Raw genomic sequence first — 17,659 nt, forward strand, 5'->3', positions numbered from 1 at the left:
TGGAAACTGAGTACATTTGAATGGGACTATAATACTAATTTTACAAAAAACATCAGGGAGCTCGTTCCAAATGTTCAGTTGCTAGAAATCAGAAAAAAGTTTTAACTCTTCTTTCACTTGATATGATTGCAGCCATGACATCAAGGTAGAAGAATCCATGAAATTACAGGTCCAGGACTCTGCCACAAAGAACCAACATGTTTACACTGATAGATTAATGGACCGTTCAGTCATTTTACAGTTCCCAGTCTTTATGCCTTGTCTAAATCGGTTTATAGGCTGTGGCTTAATGTTTACCATAAAGTCATGTAAGAGAAAGAAAACTGTTGTACTTCCAACAATATAAAGGTAGTAGCTATTCCATTCACGTTGTGTTGAACAATTTTAGTAATAATTTGGCCACCATTTCGACTTTAGGGTGTTTATCTGGTAATTATTCAGCAGTTTTCTTTTTTTACTTGTCTACTGTTGCACCAACTATTGCCATAGCACGGGAATAGCCGTTTCAAATGTTCTAGGCCTACTGGCATTTTTGGTTTAAACTATAAATTCATTTCACAGCAGGTTTGAACGAGTGAAATGTACCGTAAATCAGCCAACTTGAGTCGCCTCAATTAGGTGTTTATTGAAATTCAAGCCAAATTGAGGGAAACCTGTTTGCAGTGGCATCGTGAGGAAGGTAGTTCCTGCTGTCGACGAACACCACATCCGCCTTACACACGCTCGTTTCCGTATTAAAAATCTTCCTGATATTTGCCCGAAAATTACGCTAGTGTGTGATGGGCGGGAGGATGACAGACAAACATTATGCAGAAACAAAGCCATACATGGTTGTTGAAGAGACCCGCAAACATAACTCCACCTAGTTATATACTTCCTTGTCTGTAACCATGCAACCGAAACTGTTCGGTAAGCTTTAGGAAATGACGCATTTTTAAAACAGGCTATAAAAAAAGTCAGTCTTGTTATTGAAGGATAGGCCTATAGAGATTGATTGGGGCTACTCAGGTTAGTTTATGACCTTCATGTGTCTGTAGGATGCGATGTTGCTGCGTTGTCATACTTCCTTTTAACCTGGCAGGATTGTTTACAATTTAAAATGACAGTGTAGCAATCCACAGTCAATGTTTTAAGTATCATGGGGCCGATTTAGGCTAATTGCAGATGTAACAGTTCAATGCACACCAGATCTGAAGCTTTGTCAAAAATATAACACACACAATAACCAACTTTAACTTTGTGTAGGCCTATACTGCCTGCACTCATTGCACAGACACTGAACGGGAAATAGAGCTACATTGTAGTTTATTCATTCATACAAATTGAAGTGTGTAATTGGCAGCCAGTTAAGAAAAAAGCAGGCTCTAAAAGTGAATGAAACATTGAACCATAAAATGTTCCCATCATTCAACCACATAGAAAAGACATACAAAGTAATTGCACAGGTTGATGTACGTTTGACGTACAATCGGTTTCCCTTTTTAACACTGAACTATGGGTAAATGTCTGGAATATAAGGCAGGGGGATAAATAACTTCTGACATAGCCAGAATTTCTTGATCGAATGTGGGTTTCAATAAAGATCGTAGCAGGATCATCTCCTCTAATCTTACTTTGAAATGTTCATAATATCAAACACTTGATTCCTACAGTTGCAACAAATGCAATCAACTACAGTACAAGAAAGTAATAGTTTTGGAATGCATAACTATGGTAATCATAAGGCTTATTTGGCAGGTTTTTTTTGTAGTGTCTGCAGTGAACGTCCTTTTCAGACAGAAGTTCCTTCCTTCAGCTCCACGTATTCTCCCTTGAAAAACAGAAATATAGTGTCAAAATCGCCAAGCATGCTAAGAAAGTTTGAGCTTAGAATTGTGTGTGAGTAGCCTTACCACTTCAGGTGTCTCCACCTTGTCTTCCAGGTGCTCCTGTAGTGTTCTCACGGTTTCTCTCTCTTTGGTCAGCTGCTCCTGAGTGGCCTTGAGAAGCTGCTGGAGCTTGGTGGCTGCCTGGCCGAGGTCTTTGGACAGCTTTTTCTCTTTCTCCAGGCGCTCCTGTTCCAACAGCAGTACCATTCGTTATTTCAAAGCACACAGCAAACAGGAGACTCAAAATGAAGATGTTAAATATAAAATTAATAAGACGTAGAATAAAGCCAAAAAACTGAAATTCTGAAATGTTACTTTTCCATGCTTCCATTCACAGTTAATTGCAGGTCATTTAGATTGTATAGTTATTCCTAATAAACTTGGCATTATGAAATATAAGATTCATTAGGAAAAATAGTGCATAGTAAAAAACGGACTTGTACAACTCAATTGTAAAAAATTCAATGTAATAGGAATGAGCAACGTTTTGAATTATGCTCAAATATTTATTCATATTATTGTCTTTCATTATGTATTTTTTTTATATTGAAAACTTAAGGCTCTTTAACATTAGTGAAGATCAGTGCTGTACAGACCTTTATGACCTACTGCTGAGAAAAACATAAAGCTCTGATCAATGACCGTTCTGGATGAATTGTACTGAAAGTGAACAGTATTTAAATACACAAAGCATCTATCACAGTGAAACATCTTCTAGGTGTTATTGGTTAGCGCACCGTGAGCTGTGCAACATCTTCTGTGTCAGATTCTGGTGACTCAGCAGAAACATTCAGAAGATCCAACTGAGCCTGAAGGTCTGTTATAGTCTTCTGAGCCTAGAGGATGATAACAACATCAATTCATGTTAGTCACAGAATGTATTAGTCACCCTCGGGTGTGACTAGACCAACACAAATCAAAACAAAGGAAAGAGCATGAACAATGACTGATACCTGCTCAAACTCCTCCGAAAGCTGCTGTCTGTGAGACACCTCCTCCTGCAACTTCTCCGTTGTCTGACTGAACTTATTTTGGAACTAATGGAAGAAGAAAAAAAAAGAATAAATACACACACACCAACAAAGACACACACACACACAGAGAGTTATGTCTACTCAGTCAACGCAAACAGTGGTTAGCATAAACAGCAGCTATGTCAGAGGAATTCTGGACGGACTGGAAGTGCAGCCCTTTGTCAGGACGCGTCACTGAGTACATGTGTACCGTGACCACATCCTTGACTTAGGACAGGGGGTTGGACCAAGTGTTAAACCAGATCATAAAGAAAATATCTTAATGAAATCAACGTTTTAGGAAATTCTCTACAAAAAATGGTTACAAAACAAATAGGAAAAGTGTTCAGAGTTTGTCCAGAACTCTCTGACCGGAAGTGAAGGGTGCACTGTGACCTTTGCACCCTGACCTGACTTGGTTGAGCCTCAAATGGGCCATTCTGCTCTTGCTGAGCCCGCATCGTGATCTCGCCCAGCTGCTCTCTGACCTGAAACATGAAGCCGCCACTAGTTACATAACCACCCCATCCACACATTTCCATTCCATGCCAAAGACGCTGAAGCTTGTAGATCAAACGAGGGATTTCCAGGAATTCCTTGCCATGTGTCATCTCAGTGAGACTGGTATATACGACTGTGGAAAATATTGGTCTGAAGGATAGGAAAGCAGGTTAAGTGAGTAAAGTCACCTGTGCGAGCTCCTCCTTGTGTGCCTGGGCCTCCTTCTGGGCCACATCCAGCTGCTTCTGACTCTCCGACAGCTGCCGTGTCAGCTGATTACGGCAAAGAAATGAAAAGATGTCAGACAGGTTTGTTTTAAATGCATCACAAGAGTTTAAAATATGGGAAATGCATTTCTAGACTTTCATTTTTAATAAAAACTCCTGCACAGTTTTAATAATTAAACATATTAAAATCATATTATTCAATCAATAAAAAGGTGGGAAATGCTCTTAAATGTTGTTGTAGTATAGAGATAAATATCAAGATATAAAGAAATACAACAAAAGCGGACTTATCGATTGTGAATTTTTTATAACACTAAAAACAAACTTGAAAAGACCTGACTTTGCGAACAGCTTTTTTTTGTATCGGCAAGAACACTATTTAATAATGCAAATAATACGCAAATCGTCCCTAATGGTGGAGCTGTAGATCTAAACTTCTCATTACCGGCTCCGTCTCCTCTGAGGTCGTCTGGTTTTCTGACTGCTTCTCCAGCTGGGCTTCAAGAAGCATCATCTGCTCCTTTAACTGCACAAAAGAACCAAAGTTACATTTTACACATAGCAGCACACATATCTCACCTGTTAGTTTGCAATACATCAAGGGGACATTTTGAAGTGTTGGAAAAAGAAAATTCTCACCTGTTCTACACTTTGGTATTCTGCATCCAGCCCGCTGATTTTCTCTAAAGCCTGGTAATGTGTGAGAGAGACTATTGTGACTTTTCCTAATCATGAACAAATCAGTCATTTCAAGAAGGGATCATCACTTACCTCTCTGAGCTGCTCCTCCGTGTTAGCCATCTTTGACCTCCATACCAGTTCTCCTTCCTCCACACTATTCTGCAGAAGTTTCAGCATTCTTTCCTGAAGGAGAAAGGGAATAAATTAGCTGTATGAATATATCCCATTAGGAACACATCTCAGTTTCCCCAATCACTTACAGTTTCACCCAGGACTGTCCTGTACTGTTCACATTCAGCCTGCAGGACGCCATGGCTCTCCTCAGCCTCCTTCAGTTTCTCAAGCTGCTCCTAAGACAAAGAAAACACATTCAGATGTTTTTCAGCACGGCTTATTCTAACCAGTATTTGCTGAGAGTAGAAAATGGTAGCTTACAGGCAGCTCTGTGCTCGACTGAGGCTCCTGGCTCTGCTGGCTGAGTGCCTCCTGAGCTTTCTGTGTATATACTTGTAACCAGTTTGACTATATGAGGAGACAAAATACAAAAATAATGAATATGTCTATTATTTTTACAGAATAATAAATTAGAAATTAAAACCATTCAGCAACTTCTCATGTGAAATCCTCTTTTCCTACCTGCTCTGTCTCTATGGGTATATGTGGGAAGAGTGTCTGGAGAGTTTCTTTGGTTTCCGTTTGGAAAGCTGTCAGTTCTGCTGCAACGCTCTGCTAAAACAATGGATCACATAATCAGGAGGGTGATGAGAGAACAGCGGTCTCAATTGATAAGCCACTAGTGTGTACAGACGGCCTTACTGCGTCATTGGTCGTCTTCTCTCTCGCTTCTCTCAGCTCCTCTTGTAGTGATGTGACAAGGGCCTCCTTCTCAGTCAGGCTAGCCAAAGAAACAAAATAGTCAATATGGAGATCTACAACAGTCTTAACAATAAGTAAGAATGGTCTCTTCACATATGCTAAGACTCATACCTGTTCTGTAGTTGTTCCAGCTCTGGGGAGCTATCAGACTGCTGAAACAGAGTATGCATTAAATGAGTCAGGGGTCCTTATTTTGTCCTGCAGGAAAGGTGATGAATGCTGCAAGACATTGAGAGTGACTTACTGGTGCTTTGTTAGGTTGCGCCATCTCTTCTTTGAGGTTTTTAAGTTCTTCCTGAAGTGATGTAATAAGGCCGAGGTCATCACTACAAAAAAAAGGACACAATTTGGGATAAGCTATTGATAAGATCCAAAAGATTTTGCAAATGGATAGCAAAAAGTTCCATACCTCTTATTTTTTTGCTCAAGATCCACAATAGTGTTCTCCTGTTAGAATAGCAGATTATTTGTGATTAGCAAAGTATGTTTCTTTCAATCGAGAAGTGATACTATTTGGCAATCAATCTCACACCAGATGTTTGCGACACTTACAGCAGCTTCCTGCTTCATCTGCAGCTGCTTCAGTTCTTCTTGAAGTGTGTTCAACTGGCTGTCTCTCTCCTGAAGGCTGAACAGATGGCATAGCATTTCAATCAATACATGGAAAAGCTCTGGATCTGATGTTGCCTTTTTGTCAACAAGTCAGCTAAAACATTTACCTGAGCTTGAGCTGTTCCACTTCTGCAGCATCCACCTGTCGAATCAGACAAATACAAATCGTTAAGGGTGGCTGTGCGGTAAAAGCGTGAGGCCATTCTCTAACTTGCAGAGTTTGTCCTACCTGATTGTTATCCTCCTCCTGTTTGGTCTGATTGGCCTCCAGCAGGGAGTTGATGGTGGCCACCTGCTGCACAAGCTGGCTTTTCTCTGCCTGTGTCTCCTCTAGCTGGGCAGTGAGGGCGTCCACCTGAGCGGAGCGCTCACTGTTCTCAGTCTCCAAACTCCCAATACGCACCTGGAACTCTGCAGGGACCAATAGACAGCACGTAGTCTATGTTTAACAGGGGTTTTCTAGAAAGTATGGTATAAGGGCGCTAACGTCACTTCCAGTCAAAATGACGGCCCGCCCACTTTCCGACGAAAACGTATGCATTAGAGTGAAGCAGAACATAATAGTGTCTTCATGTTTTAAAGCTGCCGAGTCATATATTGCACCTCAAACAACAAATAAATCCAGAATAACTGTTTATTTACTTCCTCAGAAAAAAAGGAATGTAAAAGAAACATTCTAATTCAGAAATCAAAGTGTAAGCCTGCTGCCTGCCACTTGATCATGAATACAACACTTGGCATTTCGAAATGAGGGCGCATGCCGAAAGTAAGCTGGCGCATCTCCCTTGTTAACTGGTTAAGACAAAACCCTGTGTATTATATTCTGTGATAATGCCACTGGTTCTCATTGATTTTACTCACAAGAAGCCAACCCCAATCCATCGTCTTGTAAACATTAAAGGTCCCCTATTATACTCTTTTTCATCAATATATTATAGTTCTCAGTTATATACAAAACATGTCTCTGAAGTGTTTGGCTCAAAATACCAAACAGATCATGCATTGTAGCATCCCATACACCCCTCTGTTTCAGCCCTGTTTCAAAAGTGCTGATTCTCTGTCTGTTACCTTATATGAAAACAAGGAGCCACTCCCCATGCCCCTCTGAGAGAGATTTGGTTGAAAAGAACACAATAGTGCTCTAGGAAGAGATTCAGGTGATATGGTGGGGGGGGTGTTACCTTGGTTCGTTATCGGCTAATAGATAGATAGATAGAATCTGAGGGATGAAACCCTCTGTCATGGTCACACACAGAGAGCACACAGTGAAATGTGGCTTCTGCATTTAACCCATCCTAGCAGTAGGAGCAGTGGGCAGCTATTGTACAGCTGGATAACACAAGCCAAAACATCGTTATGACATCACAAAGTGGCCAAAATCTGATCAGCTCATTTTCAGACAGGTTTTTATATAAATGGATCAGGACAAAAAGAGAGGGGGTCTTTGTTCCTGAAACTTTCACAGAGGGGACAAATATTTATGTATAAAAGACACGAAAAAGTGGATTTTGAATAATAGGTGACCTTTAAGACTCCCCCCATTCTGACCTGATGATGAGCTGCTGTCCTGATGGGCATTGTCCAAAGTGGCCTGCAGGCTGTTGTTTGCACCCTGTGCTGCTCTGAGCTCCTCACACACCTCTTCAATCCTCCTGTGGGACGCCTGCTCTTTTTCCGCATAGCTGGCCTGACAACAACATTAATCGACATGATTAAACAGCAGGGGGCGGCAGAGATCCACAAGATGATACCGCTTTGCAGGAGTGATTTCCCAATAGCAGAACAATTCTGTTGAAACATCATATGCAGACACATTCAGAGAAAAGTACATGATAGAATATTCACGGGACATCCACCGTTGACATAATCAGAATAAGCTCCGGTTAGAAGTTTTGTAAGAAGAAATTAAATAAACAGACATTTTGATAGCCTTAAAGTTTGTTTGGAAGAAAGTGTCTTTGAAGGGGATAATTAGCCTGCCTGTGCCTTTGTGTCAGATTAATTCTAAGCAGATTTGTTTTTGAAAACAGAAGGCTCACATTACCAGTAACCTAAGGGAGCAAAAAGTGAAAGAAATGTGAAAGGATCACGTTGCATCACTTGAGCATGTGTAATGTATATTGACTGATCCATTGCGCAACATGTTTGAAGAACTGTTAGGACGCATGTTTCGTAAATGATTAAACCAAATGAACAGTTGACTATCAGGAAGTGCTGACTGACTTGCTCAACATTACCCGTAACAGTTCAGACAAACAGCATTCCATCAGAGTTTAACTGCGTAGGCTGATAGTATATGTACGAAGAGCAAATGAACAGCTAAAGCAAGACAGGGTTGTACTTCTGTAAGAGGGTCACATGTTGTAAATACCATACAGCCTGTTACAGAGGGCTGGAGAGGTGCTGAGACTCGCTCACATTCCAGCTGGTGCAGAGGAGCCTTATCCTGCAGCACCATTATTGTATGGCTACATTCCAGCCTAGCCACCGGCTATGTGATTACAAGGCAATTCAACGTACCATAACATTAGAGGGTTAGGGGATGTGTGGGAAAGGTCTAAACCTGAATTCTGAAGAGACTCTGTAACTAACTGTCAGAAACAACATTGAGAAAAGAAAGATGAATACATTTGTTTCCATGTGGTAACGTGATCTCACACCCAGTGTAATTTATAATGAGATTTAATGTGGTGTAAGCAAAGGCCAGGCCAACCTGCATCAGGGAGAGCTGCTTCTCAGTAGCGGAGACCTTGGCCTCCAGCCCTTTCTTGAGGTGCTCATCAGCAAGCAGACTCCCCGTCTTCTCTCCGAGGTCCTTGGTTAACTTGGTGCATTCCTGACGCAGCTTGGCAAGCTCCGCATTTTGCCTGAGGACAGAATAACGGACAGAGACACACAAGCAGAGACAGGGGCAGAAAGAGTCAGGAGGCTTCACAAAAAGGTTCAGCTTTGACAACATACGTTTTCAATTGTATTGTCACTTTAATTAGGATTAGTAAGGTAAAATGCATGTCAGTTTGGATCACTGCTTTTCATTAACTGCTCCAGGGAAAACTCACTTGCTCTCGGCCTGACTAGTGGCTTGGTTGAGGGCGTCACGCAGGATGGAGTTCTCCTGCTGCAGACGGACCAGCTGGGCATTGGGGCCTTTTTCTAACTGGTCCTGCAGGCTGACAATCTATAAAAAAAAGGTTGGAAAACAGTCATTTAGGACAGCTAATTATATCCTTGTCAAGAGAAGTAATTTACAAAAAATATATATTTATAATTAGCAGCCAGATTCTGAATTGTAATATTGTTTATAAGGACAGACCTTTCCATTGAGCTCCTGGGTCTGCGCAACATGGTCCTGGTAACTGGCCTGCATGCGGGCCTGCAGAGCAATCATTTCCTGCTCCCGCTTACTCAGCTGGGAACTCAGCCTGGTCTCCACACTGGCCACCTTTGACTTCTCAGCAGACAGCTCCTGAAAAATAGACAGCAAGGTCAGAGAGCACATTCAGATTCACTGTAGAGTCCATGGACAAAGGGCAAAAAGCCATTTCAAAATCTGTGTTTTTCCTCCAGAGCCAAGAGAACGACACATTTTTCCATTCAACTCTGGAATCAGGGCAACCTTAAAAAATAAAATAAAAACATAGACTTTGGTATTCTGCATCCAGCCCGCTGATTTTCTCTAAAGCCTGGTAATGTGTGAGAGACTATTGTGAGTTTTCCTAATCATGAACAAATCAGTCATTAAAAAAAAAAAAAAAAAAAAGATTCTTGCAGCGAAGCTTAGGATGGACCTGCGGCCTCTAGGCTGGCGTTCTTCCTTATGTATTTGACCTGTTTATTTCAGTCACACTGTTAACTTTCCTCTAGTGCCACCTTCAGGACAAAAGAGGTAGGCAACTACATTACCTTTTATTCCACTACCACCTTCAAGCAAAACAACACTTAATGCCTTACATGATTTCCATCAATGTAACAATTTGGTTTATGATGTGATGAGTCATTTCAATTCATTTCAAACCTTTATTTAACCAGATTGGTCCCATTGAGATCATAGATCTCTTTTTCAAGGGAGACCTGCACTGAGTACTGAGAGTCTCATAGTGGTACCAGCATGGATACAGAAATAATATGGCACCACATGCACATACATTTTTCTGAGAGATGTCTAACCTTGGTGAGTTCTCTGAGACGATTCTTCGATGCAGTTGCATCCTCTTGTTCTGCCGCCAGCTGTTTCTCTCTCTCCTCCACTTGCTTCTTTAGCATGGCCACTGGGTCACCTTTCTGAGAGGCCTGAAAACGCACAGATAAACAGCAAACATTAATTAAGTGGGCCTCCCTACAAGTCTCATATGCATTCAGTGAGCCTTTGCACTCCAGTTAGTTTAACATGTGTCTTTTTCTTGATGAGTTCAATACCGTGTGCCATGCGTCTTGAATGATGCCAACTTTCTCGGACAGGATCTCAATGAGCCTGTGGGCCTCTCCTTCGCTGAACACCATGCTGCTGATGGTGGAAACCAGGGCCTTGTAGGGCAGGTACAGAGGAGCATCAGGGGAATCCATCACTGCCACTAAAGAGGGGAAACAGAGCAATTGAATAAACACATATGACATGAAATAAGGAGTTTTTTTCGCATGTTTTAAAGCTCAGAAAGCTACAGTGAACCATCAATTCCAACAACATTGTAAGAGGAAAAGTACAAGGTTGCGACTTGTTCCTTTGGGTCTGGGGCTCCGGGCAGCGTCGGAAAGGCAAAATGATGGAGCACTGTGGCACCAGGCGGAGACAAGCCCTCAGGCAAGAGAGAACCGTACTCTGCTGCCTTCCACCATTGTCAGGGCACTAAGAGCCTTTGTTAGCTAACCAAACAGGGCAGTGGTGTTTAGACAGGCGGGCAGGCTCTATGCCCTCCAGAGCTGAGTGCCAGACATCACCCACTTCTTCCATTGGCACTACTCTCCACGGGCACACAGCTAGAAGTTCATCAGTACTGGCAGGGAATTACTGCCTTATATTGTGAGTGAATAGGGCTAAACATTGCAGACGTGCCCCCGCTCCACCAAACATTCATGTCCGAGTACTATCACCAGTGTTATGGCTAGTGTAGTTCCTGTCTAGACGAGCAGTTTCCACTTCCAAGGAGAGGGCTAATTTTGACGATGATGGTTTTACTTTAACAACATATTGATAAGAGTACAGAGTCTTTGATCCTTGATAATTAGAGAAGGGATCGTGGGCAAGTGAAGTTTGCAGATAACTGTGTAGACCCTTAACTACGTCAAGCACAACAATAGTCCACCACACCTGACAGGGGATTAAGCAGAGACCAAACGACAGGCATCTTTTAGATAAAAAAAAGTTTGATTATTTATTCAAAAATACTGATAAATCAGTGTAATAAGATCGCACGTAAGTGTTACGCCATGCTGTGATTTTGGCATAGTGGCCAGACTAGAAACTGCAGTTCATGGGATGCCCTTTAGGGTCTTGGCCATGCACACTTCAGAAAAGACTCTTAGGTCTAATGAGAGAGTATTATTGTCTTCCCCTAATGAAATGTATCTGTAGATTTTAATATTTGAATACTTTAATAACCGCTTGAAAAATATAGAAATTACAGCATACTATTTTAATTTGTTCTCAAATCAAAATAGTTATCGCTGCAAAATGATAAATGGATATCTCTGAAACAAATCTGCTTACCAGGCTCAGCCTTTTTCTTGGAGGCCTTCTTCTGTCCTTTTCCTGCAGCAGCAGGAGCTGGCTGAGACCCCACTGGGGGCACCGCCATCACAGGGACGTCTTTAGTGACAGCTTCCAGCACAGGGGCAGTCTTGATCGGAGCAGGTGTAGTCTTGGCTGGGGCTGCTGCAGCAGCAGCTTTGGCTGGGGCTGCTGCAGCAGCAGCTTTGGCTGGGGCTGCTGCAGCAGCAGCTTTGGCTGGGGCTGCAGCAGCAGCAGCTTTGGCTGGGGCTGCTGCAGCAGCAGCTTTGGCTGGGGCTGCTGCAGCAGCAGCTTTGGCTGGCGCAGGGGCAGACGCTTTAGTCAGGGCAGACACAGGGGCTGCGGAGGATGTGACGGGTGCGGGGACAGCCACGACTGTTTTGGTAGAGGCTGGCTCGACCTTCGCCACCTTCTTCTTCTTCTTCTCTTTAGGTGAGGGTGCAGGGGAGGGCTCAGAAATAGCAGGAGTTGGTTCGGCAGCAGGTGTCGGCGGGGCTTCTGCTGGGGCAGGGGCTGCAGTGGGCTTAACCTCAACAGCAGGGACAGGTTCAGGTTCAGCAGCTTCAACTGGGGCAGCAGCTTCAACTGGGGCATCAGCAGGCTCAATGACTTCCTCTTCAATCATCTCAGGCTCTGGGATCTTTCCATTGGGCTTTTCTTCCTTCTTCTTTCCACGGCCCTTCTTCTCGGCCACTTTGTCCTTCTTCTTTTTGTCAGAGCGAGTAGGCTGAATTTTACCTGACTCTCTGCGTTGTTTAGCCAGGGCCTCCTCATAGGAGGTTTCCTTCATGGAGAAGGTGGAAACAAGAACGATCCCAAGCGCAGAGATCACCATGAATCCACCAAACACCATTATCCCAAGGGTTTGGGGGTCGTAGATATCCATTTTGAAATTGCAGTTGAGCTACAAAAAAAGAAAAGACGCAGACTTGTCAATACAGTGGACACAAATACAAATATTATTTTTCCAAAAGAAACTGATGCTGTTCCAAAAAGCATTTCTCAGTGCCATGGCAAACTGAAACGCAGCTTTATTAACAGACCGGTAATGAGACAGAATTGTGATTTATAATGTCTGGAGAAAAATCGCCTGAAGGTGTCACTGTTACCACCATACATGTATGCCCGAGGCTGGCTACATAATGCAGACCAGCAAATCTTATCAGCAACCTGTGTAACAAACAGCAGAGGACTGACTGCACCAAAATCAACTACGCCAAAAGTAAATACAATTAAATATCAGCCCCAGACTAAGACTCCCTAAAAACATAGAATTGAAAATATCCTATGGGAGAAATTGTCCAAATGTCTATCTCAAATTGGATTTGCTTAAAACCGTTTTGAATTGTTTTCACATCAAAACAATAATATGTTATTATACCACTGCTGTTGTAAGGTGGAAAAAGATTAACTAAAGTACAGTGTTTTCTAAATGAAAATGTCACCTTACTCATCAGCACACAGCCCCATTGTTTTGGACTCATTATACAACGAGAATAAATGGATACTATATTGAACAATGGATGGAAAGATTACTGAATCAGGCAGGTGTAGGTAAAAAAGTTAAAAATGTTTTAATATTTGATGAAGTAATCAGAGCTAGTTTGGAGTTTGGTGTGCACGTGTGAAAGATGAATCAACTACATATACTTCCAAACAACTTAAGATAGTGAACTCTATTCCAACCATAGCGGTGAAAACGTTTCCTGCCAAAAAATACATTACAAGACACTGCAAAAATCTCCAGCAGTTGGCTGATGGTGAGTATTCATTTCCTGCCCTGAAAAAAAACATCCCCTCAAGGATCTTTTAGCGTCCCTCTAAGACTCTTGGAGGCTCGTGGCACAAACCAGAAAGTTCAGCCTGCAGGGGAGGAAAGTTGGCTGAGAGTAGATAGCATCTTAGGGACACTTAAACTAATTATTTGGTTTATTCCTGCAGCGCTGTCTGTTATATCCTTGTTTATATCATGGAAAGGAATGTTATCCTATCAGGAAATATACAAATGCTAAGAGGGGACATTGTAGAGCTTTACTGTTTTAAAACAAACAAACGGTGTGACTTCGTAAAGGGAAACTGCCGAGCAATTTCAGGATAATCGAAACGCAGTCCAGAGTCCACGTTGGATGTCAGGTTTAAAAGCAAGAAGTGTAAGTGTGAGTTTGTACTGCCTGCTTATTTATGATGGCACACGTCAGTGCATCTCGAATTAACTGAGAAATAGGACTTAGGCTGACTTTCTGAAGTTTCACCTACATGTCCATTAAAGATAGGACTATAAGGTGAAACTAAGTTTGCATAACCATTACATTATCTCTAAGTCTAAAGTATCTAGATGTCATTTATGAGCATTGGAATACCTATAAGAGATGCAATAGTCTTCATCTAAAAAGAAAATATTTTATTACGTCGTGGAAGTAAATGTGTTAATGCATACAGTTTCTTTCCTCCAAGGACAGTCATTACTAGTTGCAGATATACTTCACGATGAGAAATAGTCGTCAAACGTTAGTCGATACGGTACTTTAAATACAAAACCAAAAGTATTTGAAAGACATTCATGTATTTAACATCAAACATTACAACAGTGAGGACACAACCGAAAGAAGCCTGATTTGTATTACTAAACGCAACTCTTATTCGTTGTCCATCCAACTTACATTACAACGAATACAATGTGTGTTATGCTGTAAATACTTATATATGAAATGATTCATCCTTACTTGCAAGCTAGCATTGTAGCCAACACTAGGAATCAATTAACTTGGCTATCGTGCTACACATTATGTTATAAAGAGCCGGTTTATGTAACAAAACTACCCTCCAGAAGCTACAATAAAATAGATAACTAAATGTTTAATTAGGGAACAATTCTTAAATGATGTTAGATAACTTTATCCGGCTGTCTTTCTGTACCAGCAGTTACATCAGGAGTTAGCAGCAGATAGCTTCCCAAGCTAACTAACGATGGCTAAAATGAATTAAAAGAAATCCAGGACCCCCACACTCAACGTTACCTCGCTGGAGATGTAGCTACGCCTGCTGGCTTCAAAGGGAATGGAGAGAGGGCAAAACGCTTCAAGTTGTAACTTGTGAAGAGACCACTCTGCAAAGCAACCTATTTATCTAGCTAACTAGCTTTTTCCCAGTGCTGTCCCCCTCACTCCGCTGGAGAATCCGTGGTCTGTGAAGTCGTGGCACTTCGAGCTGGCTAGACGCGCTGGCCCTGTGCCCCAGATAGCTGCCATAAACTCAGGAGGCTTCTGATTGGCTAGGAGGCACTCAAACCGGAAATGAGCATGCTGGGAGTTGTATTCTTTGTGGTAATAAGAAGGCTTGTGAAGTCGTGTCCTTGTTTGAATGAAACAAAAGTTAAGTTTGAAAAGAAAAGGCTATACTTTTACTCATGGAATTTGCTGAAGGAAATCGTTTAAAGCAGGCTATTCACCTTGTCCTTTAGTAATGTTTGCTATTTTGAGAGAGAGGCTACTTTTTACCTTTTCAAAGAGAACCCTGCGTTTTGAACTCCATTCCATTGCAGTCTACGTGTACACAGTCAGATTTAACAGTTTCAGTAACAGTAGCCTTTTATTGTTTGCAAAACATTAGGAATTTGAAATTATTCATGTAGATATATCAGCAGTTCTACCTCTACTTTAAAGCTTTATGATGGTTACACTGAGAGAAAACATTCCATCATATGGAAATATTCAAGCTTGTGCATCATTTAATTAAAAAATCCCTAAAATGCAGCCTGCCACATTTGGTGTCTTTGGAATGTTTGGAATTGTAATTGAATTTGAAATAGATTTGTAGGGGTTTGATAAAAACACTGTATGTCTGCAACTATTGATTAGTACTTCTATTTTACTACTCAAAGTAGTCATTTTTATTTTAATGAACTATTTCCTATTATGGGACTTTAAGTTACTTTTTGTTTTTTCCACTGCTATACAGATCAGAGCATCAAAAGTATTTCACATTCTAAAGTAAGCTTTTCAAAAAAGGCAACAGGCTTACCAGAAATGATCAGCAACGCCTTAACGTGTTGGAAATGTCACCTGTGAGTTGCAGGTTAACATTGTAAGCACTGGTAACTTGTTTACCGCACCCTCTTTTATATGAACGCCCAAATCAATTGTATTACTATGATGCATTAGCACTTTGTGAAAGTGTCCCTTTGTACATCATTAAGTATGCATGATGAAGGAGATGTGAAGCTCCTCTGCACTCATAATGGAAAAATAAATACTGAATTTCCCCTAGGGCATAAACAAAGTATGTCTTTGTGTTAGCTCTTCTGTCAATACCCGAAGCACTCAATTGAAAACGGTGTCCATAAGCATCCTTGAAACAACATATCCTGAAACATTAGTGAAACACTTTTAAGTGGGTGCATTTGTTACTGAAATCCTGGCACAGATTTTTATAAAGAGCCTTACAAAAAAAACTTCCAATGTGACTTCCATCACACAAATATGTCATTTTGAGGAGCACCAAAATAGAACAGGTTACATTTTGTTTGCTTATGATAAAAAAAAGCCTGGGTCAAATCATTTTTACAAAACAGCAACCTCGCATGCAACTTTCTGACCAGTTTATGTACAACCTCATACCACATAAGTCTTTATTTGGCCCCTGGTTTCTTAAAACTCACAACTAGTGTTTGACATCTGACGCACATCACTTTGCATTTCTCGTGTTAACTTGGACTGTACATACTGGCTTTACTGGTGTGTGGCATTTTCACTCCCTTTTCTCACATTGACTCAGTATTGTGCCAGCTGCAGAAAGTTCAACATTATGAGATTGGCCCAAGCTTTGTCTTGCTCTTTTGTATGTGTAATGTGATAATCAAGATGACAAACAGCCTATAAATAAACAGTATGCTGTTTAATGATTTGTCATGCAGAGGAAATACCTGTCTTGTCTTTGCATGTGTCCTTTTGTTGTGTTGCTATGTGTTTGTATTGTGTGCATGAAGGTAAGAGATTGCCTGAGCAGGGCAGGGCACACTAACCTAGGAAAGATTTGGCCTTTGGTCATTCAAGCCTTTTAGTGTTGGGTTAATGACAGGATTGCATTATTGAGGAATAAATTGTCCTTCAGATTGTCTACAATATGTAGTGCTTCAAAACTGAGCTTTTCCATTAAATTGCCTTGAGACAATTTGAGAATCAGAAATAATGATAGTGATTATCCTCAAAGTTTTAATTAAATAAGTTCCCACAACTTAAGTAAGCTGCTCATGTGTCACCCTGCATATGGCTAAATCCTGAACCTGTCATAGAACACACATTCTCTGTGTGCAAACCAGTAAGAAGCATCCTGTTCTCTTTCAATAAGGAAGTGCAAACAGTTCACTTATGTCAGCAAGCGTTGCAGGTGCACTTTTGTTCTTTAATAAACGAGAGACCCTTCAGAGGTCACGGTTTCTATTTAAGGAGGGCTTCATGCTTCATGCCTCCTGTCCGGCTCTCAGGCTTTTGTCTACTTTTGAGGCAGGTGCTTTCATAAGCTCACTCAACAGAAGTAGAAGTTCATCAATCCTTGACTCAGACAATTTCATGACATGACACAGCATTCAAAAGTACGTCTGAACAAATGACTTTTATTTTATTTGCTGTGTCCTTTTTATTATAGCTTTTCATCATGCATCCTCAGATGCTTTGGCCTGATTGTCTAAGTGTGTGTGACTGAGTATTCTAAATGGGTTGGTATAATAAAGATTTAGCTGGATTAATTATAAATGATCAATAAATGAGGTCTCCGAAAGCTTCGAAAACTCGCAAAATTGTACTTCTTATCATCCTTTTAGAGCCTGCAAATGATCTAATCGCGCCTAGGGGAGATAAGGAAATTCATTGTCAGCAGAATGAGTCTTTGAAGCAGGCAGATTTGTTCCTTTACGCCCGTGCACAGATTTTAAACACTGCTATATTGCCTCAGAAGTTTTATTTCTGCGATTAGAGCTAGAACTGAGGAAATTCCTTATCATCATTTTACAGCAGTGTAAAAGCACTGATACTCGGTTTCATGCTGATATGCTCAGATCAGTAACGGCCTACTTCATACAGTGAAGTGAAATAAGCTCTGTTCCAATAATGGCATCTTACATCAACATAATGTCTGGGTCTTATACTACTTATCCGTCTT

The 17,659-nt window shown here is 41.2% G+C and overlaps 1 protein-coding gene across 7 annotated transcripts; it reads right to left on the reverse strand.

Moving 5' to 3' along the window:
* Nucleotides 1–1,288: 1,288 nt before the first annotated feature.
* On the reverse strand, nucleotides 1,289–14,794 carry rrbp1a (ribosome binding protein 1a). 7 transcript variants are annotated; one of them, XM_034226835.1, is made up of 27 exons: nucleotides 14,521–14,794; nucleotides 11,483–12,407; nucleotides 10,195–10,349; nucleotides 9,946–10,068; nucleotides 9,092–9,244; nucleotides 8,838–8,956; nucleotides 8,492–8,645; nucleotides 7,327–7,465; nucleotides 6,008–6,189; nucleotides 5,886–5,920; nucleotides 5,719–5,794; nucleotides 5,576–5,613; nucleotides 5,411–5,492; nucleotides 5,278–5,315; nucleotides 5,107–5,185; nucleotides 4,927–5,016; nucleotides 4,726–4,812; nucleotides 4,551–4,640; nucleotides 4,381–4,473; nucleotides 4,249–4,299; nucleotides 4,055–4,135; nucleotides 3,571–3,654; nucleotides 3,292–3,369; nucleotides 2,822–2,905; nucleotides 2,606–2,704; nucleotides 1,893–2,054; nucleotides 1,289–1,810 (listed from the first exon to the last, which is right to left on the reverse strand). In XM_034226835.1, exons 2-27 carry the CDS (start codon nucleotides 12,387–12,389, stop codon nucleotides 1,772–1,774), a joined length of 3,318 nt encoding a protein of 1,105 aa, XP_034082726.1. In that variant the 5' UTR covers nucleotides 12,390–12,407; nucleotides 14,521–14,794; the 3' UTR covers nucleotides 1,289–1,771. The 7 variants fall into 7 exon arrangements, with proteins under 7 accessions (XP_034082726.1, XP_034082715.1, XP_034082735.1 ...); XM_034226824.1 differs by having other exon boundaries at nucleotides 4,927–5,019; XM_034226844.1 differs by having other exon boundaries at nucleotides 4,551–4,634; nucleotides 5,278–5,318.
* Nucleotides 14,795–17,659: the final 2,865 nt, after the last annotated feature.

The sequence above is a fragment of the Gymnodraco acuticeps genome, unplaced genomic scaffold, assembly GCF_902827175.1.
Source record: "Gymnodraco acuticeps unplaced genomic scaffold, fGymAcu1.1, whole genome shotgun sequence".
NCBI lineage: Eukaryota > Metazoa > Chordata > Actinopteri > Perciformes > Bathydraconidae > Gymnodraco > Gymnodraco acuticeps.